The following is an 18,217-nucleotide window of genomic DNA, read 5'->3' on the forward strand; positions in this document are numbered from 1 at the left end:
TAAGGGTCCTGAGACAGCTTCAGCCATGGTCCACAGGCACATGATCTCTCCTGGGGACCATCTATCAAAGAGGCTTCTTACCTTTTTAGGGGCCCTGATCCCCTTGCGCAGTCAGTCTGGTGAATCCTGTGGTCCCCTTCTCAGAATCATGTTTTAAATGCACGAAATAAAATACACAGGATTACAAAGGAAACCGATTATATTGAAACACAGCTGTTGACTTTTTTTTTTAAGTTCACAGAATCCTGCCCTACCTCCCACCCCAGGCTAAGAACCCCTCCTCTAGAGGGAAGTTCCTCATGGGGGTAGGAAGTAGAAAACTGGACCAGATGACCTCCAAGGTCCCTTCCACTTTGTAAGATTTATTGATTCCTCGGCCTGACTGTCCCACATCCCTCACAGTGGGTCTTGGTGCTAACTTGGTGCGCTAGCCATCTGCCACCAGCCGTGTCCCCCCACTGAGCCTACCTGAAAACAGGGAAGGGCCGAATGGGCTGCTCAGACCCGTCACAGCCCTGGCGTCTACGAAGCCAACTTGTCTGCCGACCACGGGCACTCATTACCTCCTAGGTGCGTGATCACCCACTGTATCACTTCATCAAAGCAAGAGCCCTGAACAAATCAGGAGACTACCCCGAGGCCATCAAAACCCTCAAGATGATCATGAAGCTTCCCACAATGAAGAAAGGGGAGAACAAGAAGACGAGAAGCTCTTGTATCCAGCCCAGCGAGCGAGTGTCCATCTTGCTAGAACTCGCCGATGCGCTGCGCTTAAATGGGGAACTGGTAAGAGACATGGAACCTTCTTCTCTCCAACTAGGTGGGCAAAGACATGGGGGGCAGAAGCCCAGGCGTGACTGGGGGACTTGGCTCCATCGCTGGGCATTCCAGGAGCCCCTTGGGCCTCAGCCTCCCAGTCTCCCCAGATATAGGGACACCCCAGCAGCACTCTTGTCCAAGCCCCAGCTAAGACGGTGACCACATTCAGCAGCAGCAGCAGCAGCCAGGGCCAGATGGCCACCAGGGATGGTCTAGAGACCTTCCCAGAGAGGAGGGGGAGACTGTCCATGTTTTAGGTGACTCTAGAAATGACTTTAATTTATTGATCAAAAATTGCTGCCAGATTTCTAATGGAAAAAAAATCAGTCATAAAAGTCTCAGGAAAATAGTGGCTTTAATAGCTAGAATTAATATAGCGCTTTCAAGTTTGCAAAGTATGTTTGATCTTCACAACACTGGGTGCTGTTAGTAGCCCCACTTTACAGTTAGGAACCTGAGGCGGACAAGTTAAGGGACCCACTCGGAAGTGTCTGACTCTGGATTTGAACTCAGGGCCTCCTGACTCCACCCCCAGGGCTCTCTCCACTGCTGCCACCTAGAGACCTTTAGTGTAAAGCCTGGCGTTTCCTGTGGGAGTGAAAGAACGAACCCAAACTCCCAAACTTGTTCTCAGGTTTCCTTAAACCAGAGTTATGGAGTTTGAACTCTCAGAAGTCACCCCGAGCCCTGGGGTTGGCCCTGGTACACCGCTCGGCTCACCGTCCAGGGCCCCGGCTAGGAGAGGTGATAGGGCTGGGCCAGGAAAGATGGAGCCATTTGCTTCTCACCAGCCTTCTCTACCCAAAGCACTGGGCTGGGTACTGGAGGTGCAAAGATAGTCAAGCCAGCAGCCCCTGCCTGCCGGGAGCTTACCTTCTCTGGGAGACAGGCCGCAGCATTTCAGCAGGGGAGAAGATGCCTAGCTGGGGGTTCAGTAAGACTTCACTGATGGGCAGCCCCATAGCTGGACCCTGGGGAAGGTCTCCTGGAAGGTGGGCATCTCACAAGACTGAAGGCCAGTTAGGCTAGTATGGCTGAGCATGGAGGGGGTGAAGGCAAAGGAAGTCTGGGGCCTGGTGGACTTTGAGAGCCAGCTGGGGCCTTAGAGGCAATAGGAACCATTGGTGCTTCTTGAGCAGGGGAGACCTGTGCCTTACAGGGCAGGACGCTGGGGAGGATGGGCCACAGCAGGGAGGCCCAACCATCCGGAGGCTGTTGCAGAAGTAAGCAGGATAGAGGCTATGTGAGTGGAGACATTGTGGCCCTAAGATTGATCAACAAGACTGAGCCACTGTGTGGACATGTGCTGGAGGAGAAGCAGAGGAATCCAAGATGGCCTGAGGCTGTGGAATCGGAGCCTAGAAGAAGGCTGCCCTCTGTAGAAATAAGGATGTTTTCAGGAAGAGCAGCTTTGTGTGTGTATGTTTGTGGGGAATGACGAGAAAGGAGGTGATGAGGTATTTGAATGGGCCCTGGGATGTCGAGGAGTAGAGGCCCAGCCATCACGGGACTGACATGGCTGGATGAGAACTCGGGAGAGAGATGAGGGCTGGAGGCAGGGAGTTAGCGACCGTGCAAAGGGGAGCTGACAGAGAGAGAAGAGAAGGGGGCCCAGGGCAGACCCCGGCTGGACACACTCCAGCTGGGGCTGGAATATGGTTGATCCAGCAAATGGGCAGACAGGCAAGAGGGGAGGCAGAGACCAGAGTGTCCTGGAAGCCCGGGGAGGTGGGGCATGGTCAGCAGGGGCTCAGGATGGATGAGGTCTGAGGGAGGCTCCACTTGCCTCCAGAGGAGGCTCCTCACCTGGGCCCCATCCCTCTGGACTCCCAGCTCCAGGCCAGTTCTAGCTGCTGCTCTTCACCCAGGCCCCCAGACATGAGATGGCTCCTCATGACCCCAGTCATCATGCCTCTCATGCATTCACACCAGGGCTGTGGCAGCAGCATCCTGCTAATCCCCCCAGTCCTGCCTCTGTCAGCACAAGAGGCATCGGGTATAGTGGCTGGAGGGTCAGGAACTCACACAGAACACAGAACACACACACACACACACACTGACACACACACACACACATACCCCGATACACACACACACACACACACACACACACACACACACACCCCGACACACACACACACATTCCGTATTTAGCAGTCTTCCTATCCTTACTAATTTAATTCAGAAGGCCTTTGTTTGCTTCATTATCCCAGCATGAAGCCACCAAGATCATGCAGGACGCTATTAACGAGTTCAGTGGCACCCCTGAGGAGATACGCATCACCATCGCCAACGTGGACCTGGCTCTGAGCAAGGGGAACGTGGAGATGGCACTTGGAATGCTGAGAAACATCACCCCCAAGCAGCCCTATTACACGGAGGCCAAGGAGAAGATGGCACACATTTACCTTCACACGAGGAAAGATATCCGGCTCTACATCGGCTGCTACAGGTAACGCCAGCAGACCCAGGGGGGTGGGGGGCAGGGTCCTCCCTGCCAGACACCCTCAGCATCACCTCCAAGGAAGATCTGGAGGCCCAGAGGTGGTAGAGGCCAGGGAGGTGCTCCCAGCACCAGCAGGGGATGCTCCATGCTGCCCAGGCTGGCGGCTCTGGCTCCTGCCACAGCACCAGCTTGGAGGGGTCAGTGTCCCCAGACCCTGAGCTGCACAGCCTGGAGGGGCAGGGAGCCTCACCAGAAAGAGCTCCACCCACCATTACTGGAGGAAAAGCGTGTTCATGGGACAGCCAACCTCTCCTGGGGCAGCTGAAGTGGACACAATGCTGGGCCTGGACTCAGCAAGACCTGAGTTCAAATCTGGCCTCAGACGCTTATCAGCTGTGTGACCCAGGGATGGTGTGAGTATCGCTTAGCACAATGCCTAGCATATAGTGGGCATTACGTAAACGCTTATCTTTCCCCCTCATCTGCCCTGCCTTCTCCTGGCAGAGGGGAGGGGGGAAGCCAGGGTAGTTCAGCCTCTCTGAAATGCCTCCTCCAAGGCCAGACTGGCCCTGGGCTGCCATTTTCCCTTTAGGGATTTCCAGCCCTGCCTCCCTCCTTCACCCTGATTGGATTAACATTTGCTCCAGGAACACTGGTTCTGTCTAATAGCGATGATCTAGCTGGCATTTCTATAGTTCTTAGAGGTGCCAAAGTAACCCAACATACATGAATATGTGTTATCTTCTTTGATCCCTACAACAAGCCTGGGAAAAAGCAGGGGGTGTTAGAATCCCCATCTTACAGCTGAAGAAACCAAGGCAAACAGAGAGGTCAATGACTTGCCCTGAATCACACAGATAATAAGTGCCTAAGGCTGGATTTGAACTCAGGACTCCAAGACCCAGTTAGAGATGTCATTGTAAAAACACACAAATGTAGGGGGTCTGTATTAGGAGGGCAGAGTTTATAATTTCAAAGAGGATCATATATATGTCTGAAAGGTTCGGAACCGCTGGATATAAGGGATTCTCAAAGTAGGAGGCAGAAGAATCAAAGCATATATTTAGGCTCCACAGTAACCAACCCATGAACCAGCATCCCCATTTTGATATATTGATCAAAAGCTTCCAGGCCCAATAAGTCCGCCTCACAAGAGTAACCAGGAGGCCACAGAGAAGCATGATGGTGTACAGCAAAATCATATACATGCTTCCTCTCTATGGTAAAAAGATTACCCACTGGCCTCAAGTCCTTGTTCAGCTTCCTCCTGTAGGTCAGCTCTGCTACCGGCAGCTCCTGCTTCAGCTTCGGCTGTGGCTGTGGCTGTAGCAGCCTCTGGCTCCAACGGAAGCTGTTTTTAACCATCTGGCTTCTGCGGGGGTGTAAGGTACACCGGGGAAAGCACAGGTTCTTTCGATCTGCTTAAGCAAGGGAAGCAAGGTGAAGGGGCCGACAAGCTTACTCCAATCCAACATACAAACAGCATTCAGTTCAGGGGGAAAAAGCCAAACTAGTCAAGGGCACTTGTTGACTAAGTGCTAAGGAGCACGTTTTTGGTTACCAACACAGGGTCGTAGATTTAGAGTCAGAAGAGCCCCTTCAGGGCAAGCCCACCCCCCTCATTTTACAGATGGGGGCAAGCAGATGGTAAAGGACTTGCTAGTAAGTTTCTGAGGCCAGATTTGAATCCAGGTCCCTGGTATTCTCAGTGCTGCCAGCAGCCTCTCACCCTTGGAAAGCTTTTGGAAACATCCTTAGGAGGAATTGTCTTTCCATTTCCCTACCTCTGCAGCATGATGAGGCCCCGGAGGACTCCTTGGCATGGGCTCCCTCTCCTCACAAATCCCCCAGTGAGGGTTGATCCCCTAGCTGGGACCAGGGACAAAACTAGGAATGGGGGGAAGGTGGGCAAGAATCAGCTGAAGAAGGTTGAGTTATCATTGATTCTGTAGACATCCTGCAGTGTCCTGAAAGCTCAGGGAGCCTCTGCAAGCATCTGGGTGGTCAACGCTGCAATGAACTGTGCCTTGGCAGGACCAGGGAGTCACTGAGCACAAAGACAAAATAGTTAGTGAGCAAACAGTCAGGAAGTCTGTTCTCAGGGCCAGGCACAGTACTGGGCACTGAGTGAAGGCTAGAACCAGGAGGTCGGCCCAGCCACCCTGGCCTTCCTCCCCACAATGCCCAGTTCTAGGATGATGGAGCTGAGACTAAGACCCTGTCTTCTAGCCAGAGAAGGAGAAGCCTCTTTGACTCTGCCCATTACCACTGCCACCTAAGGGATGATTTAGGAAACTGGAGAAATTCTCCAGAGGTTTCTCCAGAGGTGTCTCCAGAGGTGTGGAAACTGGACTGTGTACTGACTTCCAAGCTAGAGAATTCTCTCACCTCTAGAGAATTAAGGACAAGAAGGGATAAAGATTAGGCCTGTGATTTCATTGGCATAGGGGACTCCCAAGTGAGGAAACTCCCTCCATCAATGTAAATAGTTACCTCTCTGTACCTGATTGTCTTGGAGGAGGGGTATCTCCTTGGGCAGCATCTGGGAAAGCCTTTGGACCCTATCTCAGAAGAGGATTTTTAAATGCAAGAAATAAAACATATAAAATTACAAAGGAAACCAATTATGATGAAATACAGTTATCAAAATATTTAAATAAAAAAGGTCCCACAGACCTACCCTCCACTTCCCCATCCCAGCTCACCACTAGAAAGAGCCAGCCCACCTTGTCACCTTTGTTCAGCTCTTCTCCAAGATACAGGCCTGGCCTTCCCCAGGAGGCTCCAGCTGCCTCTGACTCTAGAACACTCTATATCCTCTCCAGGCCCTCCACAGTCTCAGTAATGGGTTGGGTTTTTTAAATTGAAGGACCCCACACTAGCCCCAGTGAATGAATGAATGAATGAATGGAGGGATGGATGAATGAATGAATAGATGGATGGATGGATGGATGAAAACTTGTCAGGTGCCATGCTAAGTGCTAGGGATCCTGATACAAATCCATTAAGAATCCAGTGCACTAAGAAAGGCCCAATACACTGGGCCAGGCAGGATTTCCCACAGAGCTCTGGCTTCTGCATTCTTGGTCCTTATTATAACCGCATTAGAGGTGACTGTTGTGATAAATGGAAGTGAAGGTGAAGAGACTGACCTCAGGGTCATAATGTTGGTCGAGAGTCAAGAGCCAGAGGAAGTAGCTTGCCTTGCCTTCCTGGGCCACAGCAGGCACCCTTGTCGGGCATGGCCCTGTCCCACTGGCGATGCCTTCCTGGGCCACGGCAGGTGCCATTGTTGGGTGTGGCCCTGTCCCACTGGTGATGGGGAGTCTGGGGGTTGTATTGCTGGAAGATCAGAGGAGGATGAATGTAACCCTCTGTGCTCTAACTCTGCCTTCTGGTGAGCCTGCTCAGCACCCAGCTGCCTCCAGGGCTAGGAGGACCTGGGCTACAATCAGAAGCCAGGATAGGTGCCCTCAGAATCCCTCACACCCCATCTTCTGGGGGAGGAGGAGATTTGTCCTCCTCATCAGGGGCGGTCTGCGCTGGCCTGAAGATCGCTGTTTCTGTACTCCTGTGGCCAAGGGAGGCGGCCTTCCTGGCACACAGGGACAGGGTACTAGACTTAGGAAGGTCTGTGTTTGGCTCTTGTCTCTGACACTTCCTAGCTGTGTGACCAAGGGCAAAGCAGCTAGCTCAGTTTCTTCATCTGTACAATGGAGCTAATTCCCCTTCACAGAGTCATGGGGAGGATCCAGTGAGATAAGGTGTGTCCTATGCTTTGCAACCCTTCTAATGGAGTCATTATTAAGGGTGGCCCAGTGGAGGAGCCCATCCCTGCGGCCTGCCTCCTCTCTGTGACGCGTGACCAGGAGGCTGGGGCTAGTGACCTGGCTTCTGGTCCCTCTCCCAGCCTCGCACAGGAAATTCAACTTCCCAGCACGAAGAGCAGCTTTCCTTTGGAAAGCAAAGACATCAGACGGTCAACAAGCATTGTTTGCTTGCTTTGTGCCAGACGTGTGTCAGATGCTAGGGCAAAGGTCTGGAGGTAGGAGATGGTGTGTGAGGAACCACAGGATGGACAGAGGGTGGAACTGACCTGTAGAGTAGAGGAAGAAGATGAATAGGTAACTCTGGTCTTTGGCCCTGGAGTTCATGGAGAAGCCGGGGTTGACATGGTCAGGCCAATAAGAGCAAACATGGCCCACCCTCCTCTGACGAGGCAGTTAACAGGAGAGTCCTAGGTTTAAACCATAATCGTTGGCCAACTTGGATTTTTCTGGGGCTCAATTCATCATCTGTTAGATGGGAACAGCGCTCCCCTCGGCCCCGCACGGGTGTGTTGGGAAGCTCACTCCCTGCACGGCTGGTGCCTTCCCTCCCCTGGGCCTCGGCTTTCTCATCTGTAAAATAGAGCTGTGGGCACAGGTGCTCAGGAAGGTTCCTTCGAGCGCCCACGCTCGGGGATTCTATGGGATGAAGTATTATGTGTGAAGCCCTCTGACTACTCCCAAAGCCCCATAGGAACAAAAGGGATTCCAATGGGAGCTAGGTGTGCAGCCCTGCCTGGCCCGGGGTCTCCTCTCTCATCCATGCGGGTTTCTTTTGCAGAGAACTCTGTGAACACTTGCCAGGCCCCCACACCAGCCTCCTCCTGGGTGATGCCTTCATGAATATTCAGGAGGTGAGCAGTTCTCCTGGGTCCCCAGCCCACTACCTCTGGCCACTCCAGAGCCCCTGTTTTGTCGTTGGAGGTGGGGCTAGGGGTGCTGGAAACACTCTTTTCTTTGCCCCTCCCTTGTCAGCCCGAGAAGGCTCTGGAGGTGTATGACGAAGCTTATCGAAAGAATCCTCACGACGCCTCCCTGGTCAGCAGGATTGGGCAAGCCTATGTGAAAACTCACCAGTATAATAAGGTCAGTAGGGGCAGGAGCTCAGGGAGATGGGATCCTTGCTGTGGGTATTCAATCCCTCCACCAGGAAGTCTTGCACACCCTTTACTTCACCTGTTCATGTGCTGATTACAGGGAGCAGGTGTGCCCAGAGGGAGGGATCTGGGAGCCCCTGGCCCCACCCAGTCCCTAGCCAGGCACATGGTGCCATCAGGAGGGGAAGGAGACCTTGGGCCACAGAAGGGGGCAAAGCCTCCCTCCGGCCCAAGACTAACCCCATCCCCATGGGCACACACACATATACACACATTCATTCAGGACCTCCTCCAGCCAGGCTTAGTGTGGGGCATGGGGATGGGTACCAGTACAGGGGTCCCTAGATCAGAGGGTCTGGAGGAGAGAAGAGAAAGATGCTAAGTGCACCTCTGCCCCATGGGGGGCTCCAGTGGGTTCCCCAAGAACTGTGACTGCAAGCAGAGAGCTCTGCTTGGGCTCATGCATAAACCAGGGCCTGCCCAGCCAGGGGCCTTTCCTTTTATATCAGACAGGCTCATTCCAATGCCCAAGCCCCGTCTCCCAGCGCTGCTCCGGGGGCAGGCCGCTGAAGCCTCGGGTCTTTTCCTTAAGGCCATCAATTACTACGAAGCGGCGCAGAAGATAAGTGGGCAGGACTTCCTGCGCTGCGACCTCGCCGAGCTGCTCCTGAAGCTCAAGAAGTTCAACAAGGCGGAGAAGGTGCTGAAGCAGGCCCTGGACCGCGACTTTGGTGCGTGCCCCTTAGGAGGCTTCCCGCATCTCCGCCTCGCCCGTCTGGAGAGGGGGGGAGGAGAGGAGAGGAGTCAGCCGGCTTCTCCTGGGGGTCGCCGCAGGGCCCGAGGGCAGCTGCCGTACCTGCGAGGGAAGGCGGCCCCCACCCCCCGTGTGGTGCCGGGACTCAGAAGACCTTTCTCTGCTTTTTAGTTAATGACATCCCTTCCATGATGAACGATGTCAAGTGCTGGCTTTTACTCGCTAAAGTGTATAAGAATCACAAAAAGGAAGAAGTGACGAAGACTCTGAACAAGGTAGCACCGACATCGACGCGAGCTCTGTTCTGGGTCTCACAAGGACCTGGGCATCGGGGAGCAGAGCGCAGGGTGCTGGGCAGCTTGAGCAAGCAGAGCAGAGGGTCCAGAACACTCACCACCCAAGGGGGAAGGGAAGTTCCTTTGTGGCCTGGGGCTCTTCTCAGGTCCTCTACCACTCTGAGATTCTGTGACTGAGTGGATAATTGGTGGATGGTCCTGGAGAGGTGGCATGTGACTTGGACTCAGGAAATCCCAACTCCCATACTTGTTAGTCCTGTGACCCTGGACCAGTCACTCAACCCCTCTGTTGCCATTCTCCTCCTCTGCAGAATGACTGCCCCTCCCTCACAGAGCTGTAGCGAGGTGCATGCAGGATGCTTTGTGAATCTTACTAAGTTACAGAGATGTCCTCTTTTGTTACTATTTCTGACAATGGCCCATGCTTGACTGGCAGGCACTTAGAGGGGGTAAGCGAATGGACCCAGGCTGCTAGTCAGTGCCTGACATTTGAATGTGCCCTGCTGGTTCCTGCAGGCCTTGGACGTCCAGTCTAGGATACTGAAGCGGGTACCCCTGGAGCAGCCGGAGATGCTTCCTTCCCAGAAGCAGTTGGCTTCCTGGATCTGTGCCCAGTTTGGGCAGCAGCACCTCTCAGAGAGGGATTACCCTAAGGCTGTCAAGGCCTATAAGGACGCCCTGTCCTACTCCCCGATAGACAACAAGGTGAGTAAGGGCTGTGGCTGAAGCCAGCCTGGGCTGGGGGAGATTGATGGGACCCTGGGCTCTGCCTTGGCCTCTGCCAAGAACTGTAAGTGGCTCCAGGGCTGGGGCCAGAGCTGGGAAGGGCCTGTTCCTTCTCCTCCAGCTCGTCCTAATTTGTTCCTTGAAATCCTTCCAGAAGGGCCATAAATAGAAAGGTGGTGTTTGTAATGCTTTTTTTTTTCATAATGAAATGACTTTCCTTGTAATTCTAGACAGCATTCTTGTGTAGGAAAAACACCCTCTGAGTATGATTGAACAAACCAATCAGGGCCTGCCCTGGGAACTCTAGGGAGGCCTTCCCCTCTCACGCCACCTTCCATCTACTCTGAATGTCTCTGGGAGGCTGTCCCTAGTATTCACGTTAGAATGCCATCCAAATGTATTAAGCACCTCCTAGCTGCCGGGCACTGAGCTAAGCCCTGGGAATGCAAATCCGAAGAAGAGGGGCTGCCCTCTCCTGGGGGAGCTGGAGGGGAGGAGCAGTGAGAAGGCACCCACCAACGTGCAGCTGGGTGGAACACGGAAGGGCTGACTGGCCCGGCTCCCTCCTTCGGCGGTTTGGAGTCTCTGGCTCTGCTGGACAGTCAGAGGAGCCGCCGGCAGCCAGAGGTTGAAGGACGGGGAGATCTCCCAATGATGGCATTCCTAGGGGGAAGGTGGACAAGTACACCCAGCCCGGTGGGCCTGAGGGCTTTCTCTGGATCCCCAGGGCCTGGCACACAGTGAAGCACTTTCCAGATGCTTATTGACTGGCCTGAAGGACTGATTTTAGAAAGCCAACTCAATTGGATTCAACAAGCCTTTACCAGGCCCAGCCACGCTTCTTCCCTGTAAAAGTATAAATATTCTCGTCCCCATCTTACAGATGAGCAGACAGAGGCCCACGGGCTCAGACATCTAGTCACTCATCCAATAAATCTTAGGATGGCAAATGTGGAAGTGGAAGGGATCTCACTTTACAGCTAAGGAGACTGAGGCTCCAAGAGCTCCCAGCGTCCCCACCCCCACCGTGAGCCCTTTGCACCACCCGATCTTGACACAGAGCATCCTCAGTCAGCACTGGCCAGCGAGGGGCCAGCCAAGCCACTGCCCTTGTCTCACCAGGTGATGCTGGAGCTGGCCCAGCTGTACCTGATCCAAGGGGACCTGGATGCCTGTGAGCACCACTGCGCCATTCTGCTGCAGAGTGACCAGAGCCACGAGACCGCCAGTGTGGTAAGGGCCCCCCACGGCTCCCGTTTCGGGCCAGAGGAGGCTTCCTTTCTCTTCTCTCCACAGCGGGCAGTTCTTCCCCTTGGCACCAAACGTCCAGGCAGAGGCAGATGCTTTGGCTACTTTCTGCCCCCGATTTCTTAAGAGGGATATCCCATAAGGGAAAAAAACCCAGGAGACAAGTAGGGAGTCCATGCTGTCCTCACAGACACCTGAGGGGCTCCCCCGGCCCTCTAGCCACACTCTCCCCAGCTGGGAGGCGTGCCCAGCGCTGGGCGCTAGGGCCAGAAAAGGGGCGGGGCTGGCTAATGAGCCTCTGAATAAATTAAATCCACAGACAATGCAAAGACCTCATGTCAGCCACGCTTCCACTGCCTCTCCTTTCACCAGCAGACCCGTTTCAGAATTTCTAACTGCTGTGAGTTCTGCCCCCAGTCCTCATCCCTGCCCCTGCCCAGCCTCAGGGGAGGGAGCGGACAGAGAAGTAAGGAGGCAAAGAGCCGGACACCTGGGCCCTGCTTGCAATGATCTCATCGTTAGCGTGGGGAGGAAGTCAAGGGCTAGTGTCCTCCAGCTTCTCTCAGACTCCATTGTCTCCCCAGGTCCTCTCTCTGGGGAGACTCTCCCCAGCTCCCAGGAGCCAGGTCCTTTGGGACCAGAATGATGGAAAAGAAGACTCTGGTAGGGAGGGAGTGAGGCTGAAACCTCCGTTGGAGGCCCCCGAGGCTGCAGGAGAGAGCCTGGCTCTGATCACTGGACAGCTGAAGGGAGGGCTGGAGGCAGTGGGCTGGAGGCCACCTCTGCCCAGAGAGCCTCCGGTGGTCAGGGCTTACGTTACTGTGTTCTTGGCCTTTCGTTCCCAATGAGGCTCTCCCAGATGTTGAAATGGATGCTGAAAGGTACATCCATTCTCTCATAGATGATGGCTGACCTGATGTTCAGAAAACAGAAATATGAAACTGCTATCAATCTGTACCGTCAGGTTCTCGAAAAGGCCCCAGGTAAGGAACCAAGCTCTTACTTCCCCCAGCCCATTCTGCCCCCTGGCCCAGGGCACCCATATTGGATGTACCATATATGCCTGGACCTCTAGGGCTTCAGTTTCCATTTGTAAGACAGAAATCACAATCCCTTCCCAAGGGTTCGAGGGAAGCCCCCAAAGCCAGTGGGGCTAGTGGGATCTGGGGCCGTATTAACAGGAGTCCAGAGTCCACAGGGAGGAGGTGGCAGCCCCCAGTACTAGGCCCTCACCTGGATGCCTTTAGTCCTGGGTGCCCCAAGCATTGTAGAGGGACGTGGAGGACTGGAGCCCATGCAGAAGCGGGCACCGAGGATGGTAAGGTGGTGGGGGCTCAAACCTGTGCCATACAAGGCTGGGGGAAGAAATCACAGAGGCTTAGGATGGAGAAGAAAAAACTGAGGCAGAAGTGATGACTTCTCAAACCTGTGAAGGGTTGCCTGGGCAAAAGCGGTCAAACACAGCCTGCTTGGCTTTAGAGGGCACGGCCTCTGGCAGGAATGGGGAGAAGTTCCAGAGGAGCAAGCTTTGGCTCTGTTTGGGGAAAAGCTTCCTAAAGGGTAGAGCTTCTGTGGGAGGTAGTGAGTTCCCTGTCATTGAAAGCCTTCTAGGGACATGCCCCAGAGCACATCATCTGCCAATTTCTTTCTGTTGGTGACTAAGAGAGCCATCTGTCACCTAAGAGAATTCACTGTGACCTGGTGCCCCCTGCTCTGCCCAAAGGCCTTATTTTGCTTACTGACACCTCGGCCCCTCCCCAGGGCAGGATTGGTTGCCCCTCCCCATTAGGATCAGCCTTCAGAAGCAGCGTCTGCCTTGCCAGGGCCATCTGGGGTCCCTTTCTCTAAGATGAGTCCCCCAATCTTGTCTCTCCTGTCCCCCACAAATTCTTAAGATAAGATCCCAGGCCAGCCTTCTGCAGTGACATGTGGCATCCCTTCAGTCTCAAAGTCAGCAGGGTGTGCAGACACGCCCTCCTCCCAGGCCTCTTCTCTGGCCCTCCCTCCCTCCTGTCACCCATGGCTCTTGGTACAGCTACACAGCTGATGGTCACCAGCCACAAAACACCTGAGCCAGGTCTTCACACTAAGCAATCCCCATTCACAGACACAAAATGGCAGAGCTTGAAGGGCTGTCAGAGGCCACCCAGTCCAACCCTTTCATGTGACAGCAGGGGAAACTGAGGTCCAGAGAACTTAGACTTTCCCCAAGGCCTCACAGCTAACTAGAGGGAAAGGGGACTACCAACCCTTGTCCCAGGGCTCTCTCCCTTCTGCCTAAGTTGCCCTGATTTCCCTCAGTCCCACCAAAAAACACTGAGGAAAAGTGAAAGTGAGTTGATGGAAAATGCCCTTTGCAAGCCCCTCCCATCCCTTGGCTCTTCTCCATATGGCTAGAAAGCCTGGGAATGGAAGCAGGGCTCTGAGAGTGTCACAAAGGAGAGTCAGGCCACCCAGAGCATCCTGGGAAGCTAGAACAGGCCAGGAAGTAGAGGCAGATCAAGAACAGAGGGGGAGGGGGACCTGGACCAATGCAGCCAACACCACCTGCACTCCCCCAGGAAAAGTCATGTTTACGATATGATTTATAATACTGAGTGTAGCTGGGGGGAGGTGTCTATTGGCCTCTGGGCAGTTATCCACCTGACATCCCAGAGTCTTTTGTTGCAACTTCCCTGGGGGTTGGAGGGAGACAAGTCCTGCCCTCCCATCTCCCATCTGGAGACAGTAAGCAACTCAATGTAGGTTATCTAAGATTTAGAGCCCAAGTGCACCCTTAGGGTTGTCTGGGTCACCCCCTCATTTTACACATGAGAAAACTGTTCATCGGGTGCTTGACCCAAATTTTCTTGGGCAGTAAGAGGCAGAATTTGAACTCAGGGCTCCTGACTCCAGATCGAGGCCTGATTCCACTGCACTGCGTAGCCCTCACCAGGGGGAGCCTTGGAACTTTGCCCCAGCTGGGTGTCCCCTTCTCTGCCACCCCACCCCAGCCTCGTGACCCAGGATGCCAAGTTCCAGGCCTTGGTAGCCATGGTGGCCCTGCCCTTTTTGTTTCTTGTTTAAGACAATTTTTCAGTGTTAAACAAATTGATCGACCTGCTAAGACGGAGCGGCAAGCTTGAGGATGCCCCAGCCTTCTTTGAGCTGTCTAAGAAAGTGTCCAGTCGGATTCCACTGGAGCCAGGTTTTAACTATTGCAAAGGCATCTATTGTTGGTATGTTTCCATCGGGTATCTGGCCTGGGCTGGGGGCCGAGGGCAGGGGTTGGGGTGGTCACTAGGCAGCCTCTGTCTGCTCTGTAGTACCAACTGGCTACAGCCCCCACCCCCAGCCCACTAACCAGGCTCAAGGCCAAGGTTCTTGGCAGCCTCGAGGCTGCCCCTTCTCTTCCTTAGAACAACCTTGTGGAGTTCTTACCTCAGTAGGGATAGAGGGGGTAAGGTCAGAGCCTGGGATTTTATCAAAAGAGGAAAGTCCCAAGTTCCCTCCACCAATGCGGGCTGGCACCACCATCCCTGGGAGCCCTGAGAAGTGACTTCATGGTTGCTCAGCCAGGATGTGTCAGAAGGCAGGACTTGAGCCTAGGCTTCCCGATGGGGAAACTGAGGCTAAGGCATGCAGCCCAGGGAGAGAAATCCAGCATGTAAGGGGAATGTGTTTGTCCAGTGAAGGGCTCAGACTTGCCAGAGCAGGCAATAGTAACGGGTAAATGATAATAATGACCACAGCACCACAGGATATTGGAGGGCACTGTCTGCTGGCCTGCGCTGAGCAGCATTGGGGGAAGCCCTGGATCATTAAGATCTGCGTGACTTGGCATTGCCAGTCAGCGCCCTTGCTCCTGCTCCCTCCCCCAGGCATGTTGGACAGCCCAATGAAGCCTTGAAGTACCTCAACAAGGCCCGGAAGGACAGTGACTGGGGCCAGAGAGCCACCTACAACATGGTGCAGATCTGCCTCAACCCGGACAATGAGATCATGGGGGGAGAGGCACTGGAGACCCTCACCATGGAGAACAGGTGACCCTTTGGCCAGCAGCCCCACCCCTCCCCGGCCCAGGAGGTGGGAGCCCATCCGGCTCCAGCCCGGGAGGGGAGTCATTAGGCCCAGTCTCGGAGGCCCCGGCCCAGGAGGGTGGCCCACTCGGCTCCGGCCCAGGAGAGGAGTCACTAGGCCCAGTCTGGGGGGGCAGTCCCCCAGCCCAGGCCAGCAGGCCCCTCTAGGGCAGACCTGGCTGGACCCTGGGGACAGGTCAGCAGCCCCAGGGCAGGGCCCTTTCCAGGTGCAAGAGGCCCATGGGCACCATTCATTCTCAATCTCTAGCAGTTCCACAGAGAAGAAGGAGTCTGAGCAGCATGGGGTCCGCACCGCAGAGAAGCTCCTACGGGAGTTCTACCCTCACAACAAAGAGGGGCAGGACCAGCTGAAGATGCTGCAGAGTTACTGCCTCCTGGCCACCAAGGAGAAGGCCAACGTGGAGACAGCCCTCGGGGCCTTCATCGAGATTGCTCAGACAGAAGTGAGTGCCTGTTGAGCAGTCCGGGCCGAGTATGAGTAGGCCAGGATCACAGATGTGGCACTGGCCAAAACGCCCTCAGCCAGGCACTCGGGCCCTGGCCTGGAAAGGGAGGAGCTGCTGGGGCCACTGCACCTTGGCCTCCCCATGTCCTCCAGAGAGAGGGCCCCTGTCAGACCCTCCATGGCCTCTGGGCTGCTGAGCCTGTCCTCTTCCCCTGGAGGCATCTGCCCTCCATCCCAGAAGCAGCTAAAGTCCTGTGCTCTCTGCTGCTGACAGTCCCTAAAGGACCAGTAGACATATGGAGCAGCAGGCCTCTGAGAGTGTGCACATGGGCGTGCACGTGTCTGTGTGTATGTACATGTGCATGTGTGTGTGCATGTACATGTGCATGTCTGTGTGCGTGCACACGTGCATGCGTGTACATGTATGTATCTTTGTGCATGCGTGTGTGTGTGTGTGTGTGTGTGTGTGTGTGTGTGTGTGTGTGTACACTCATGCACTCGGCTCTCTGTCTGTGAACATATGTCCCTCTGAACTGTTTGGTGGGCATACAATGCCCAAAGATTAGATGGGAGCACAGAAGCTGGCCCTCCACTGGCACAGGAGGTGTCTGCCCACCTGGCCTCCCCCAGTCCTTTGGGCACAGAGGGTTAGCAGCCTGGACTCTGAAGGATGGCATGGGGTTACTCAGAGGACACAGCCTTGGCATGCTGGGTCAGGGGGCTCCATTCTGAGAAGATTTGTAGGATAGGCCATTGCCCAGGGAGGGACCTAGGCAGCTGACCAAAGGTGTTGGGCCTCTGGACACCCAGGCTATGAGTGAGAGTGGGTGTTGGGCAGCTTGGCTGTCCCCTCTGAGGCAAAGAAAGCCTCGTGGTGTGTCCCCAGATCCCACACTCTCAGGGCCTGGGTTCTCTGGATGGAGTAGCATGGGGTCTTTGGGGGCTCTTTTTTCCAGAAAGAAAGTGTCCCAGCCCTCCTGGCAATGGCCCAGGCTTACATGATACTGAAACAGATCCCCAAGGCCCGCACTCAGCTCAAAAGGCTGGCTAAGGCTCCCTGGGCCCTGACTGATGCAGAGGACCTTGAGAAGAGCTGGATACTCCTGGCTGACATCTACTGCCAAAGTGGCAAGTTTGACATCGCCACCGAGCTCCTTCGCCGCTGCGTTCAGTACAACAAGGTAGGCTGGGCTGCCAGGCCTGGAGGGCCTGGGGGCCCCGGGAGAGGGGAGTGAGGGGGGCTCCTCAAACTGCCTGAGGCCAAGGAGAGGTGCAAGCCTTCAGCACCCTGCCTGGTAAAGGAGTCTAACAGAGGGAAACCCTCTCTACCAATGCTACTTAGAATACTGAGAGGCCTAGCAATCTGCCCAGCATCACCCAGCCAGTCCAGGTCAGAGAAGGGACTGGAACCCAGGTCTTCCTGGGTCCATCGACAACATGCTGCCTGCTTTTAAAGTGGGGGTGTAGGGGGAGTCCCGAGGGGCTCTTTCTCCAACAGAAGATTTCTAAGCACCATCCATGTGGACACCCAGCCTCTCTCCCATTGATCCAAATCACGTGCCTACAAAGAGGGTCAGGCATCACTTTACAGATGAGAAAGCTGAAAACCAAAAAGAAAGTGTGACTTACCCACAGCCCTATGGCTGGTTAGGGTCAGAGCAAGGAGCCTCTTGGGAGAGCACAAGAGTGAAGAAGCCAGGGTTCCAATCCCAGCCAGGAGCTCACTGCCCTCGGTTTCTGCCTCTGTCAAATGAACAGCTTAGACTAGACCCTCTCTGAGGGCTCTCCAGGCTTCCAGGGTCAAAGTCACTCCTTCCCTGCAGACCCTCGGCCCACTGTAACAGGCGCTGTCTTTGCAGTCATGTTGTAAAGCCTACGAGTACATGGGCCTCATCATGGAGAAGGAGCAGTCCTACAAGGACGCAGCCAGTAACTATGAGCTGGCCTGGAAGTACAGCAACCAGGCCAACCCTTCCATTGGTGAGCCACTGCTGCGGTGCTGTGGGCTGGCACAGGACTGCCCCCACAGTCTGAGGGTACCGAGAAGCCTGAGCAGCATCAGCTTTCTCCACCATCAGAGGAGCCTGGCTGGGCTGGGGCTGGCTGGGCTGGGGCTGGGCTGGGCTGGGGCTGGCTGGGCTGGGCTGGGGCTGACTGGGCTGGGCTGGGCTGAGCTGGGCCTGGCTGGGCTGGATTTGGCTGTGCTGGGCTGAGGTCAGGTTGGGCTGGGTCTGGCTGGGCTGGGCCTGGCTGAGCTGGGTCTGGCTGGGCTGGGCCTGGCTGGGCTGGGTCTGTCTGGGCTGGGCCTGGCTGAGCTGGGCTTGGCTGGGCTTGGCTGGGCTGGGTCTGGCTGGGCCTGGCTGGGCTGGGTCTAGCTGAGCTGGGCCTGGCTGGGCTGGGTCTGGCTGGGTCTGGCTAGACTGGACTGGGCCAGGCTGGGCTGGGTCTGGCTGGGCTGGGCCTGGCTAGGCTAGGGCTGA

The 18,217-nt window shown here is 55.1% G+C and overlaps 1 protein-coding gene across 2 annotated transcripts in view; it reads left to right on the forward strand.

Annotated features, from left to right (window-relative positions):
• The window catches only part of TTC21A (tetratricopeptide repeat domain 21A), a 41,755-nt gene that overhangs the window by 23,142 nt on the left and 396 nt on the right, over window positions 1–18,217 (forward strand). For both annotated transcript variants that reach the window (XM_036738838.1, XM_036738839.1), the window contains 14 exons: window positions 571–786; window positions 3,033–3,271; window positions 7,874–7,946; window positions 8,068–8,178; window positions 8,782–8,920; window positions 9,115–9,218; window positions 9,756–9,944; window positions 11,088–11,198; window positions 12,115–12,196; window positions 14,281–14,431; window positions 15,074–15,235; window positions 15,543–15,735; window positions 16,694–16,918; window positions 17,597–17,717. In XM_036738838.1, coding sequence (XP_036594733.1) covers window positions 571–786; window positions 3,033–3,271; window positions 7,874–7,946; window positions 8,068–8,178; window positions 8,782–8,920; window positions 9,115–9,218; window positions 9,756–9,944; window positions 11,088–11,198; window positions 12,115–12,196; window positions 14,281–14,431; window positions 15,074–15,235; window positions 15,543–15,735; window positions 16,694–16,918; window positions 17,597–17,717 — 2,116 coding nt within the window. The remainder of the gene's footprint in view (window positions 1–570; window positions 787–3,032; window positions 3,272–7,873; window positions 7,947–8,067; window positions 8,179–8,781; window positions 8,921–9,114; window positions 9,219–9,755; window positions 9,945–11,087; window positions 11,199–12,114; window positions 12,197–14,280; window positions 14,432–15,073; window positions 15,236–15,542; window positions 15,736–16,693; window positions 16,919–17,596; window positions 17,718–18,217) is intronic.

Source organism: Trichosurus vulpecula, chromosome 9 (genome assembly GCF_011100635.1).
Source record: "Trichosurus vulpecula isolate mTriVul1 chromosome 9, mTriVul1.pri, whole genome shotgun sequence".
In the NCBI taxonomy this organism is placed as follows: Eukaryota; Metazoa; Chordata; class Mammalia; order Diprotodontia; family Phalangeridae; genus Trichosurus; species Trichosurus vulpecula.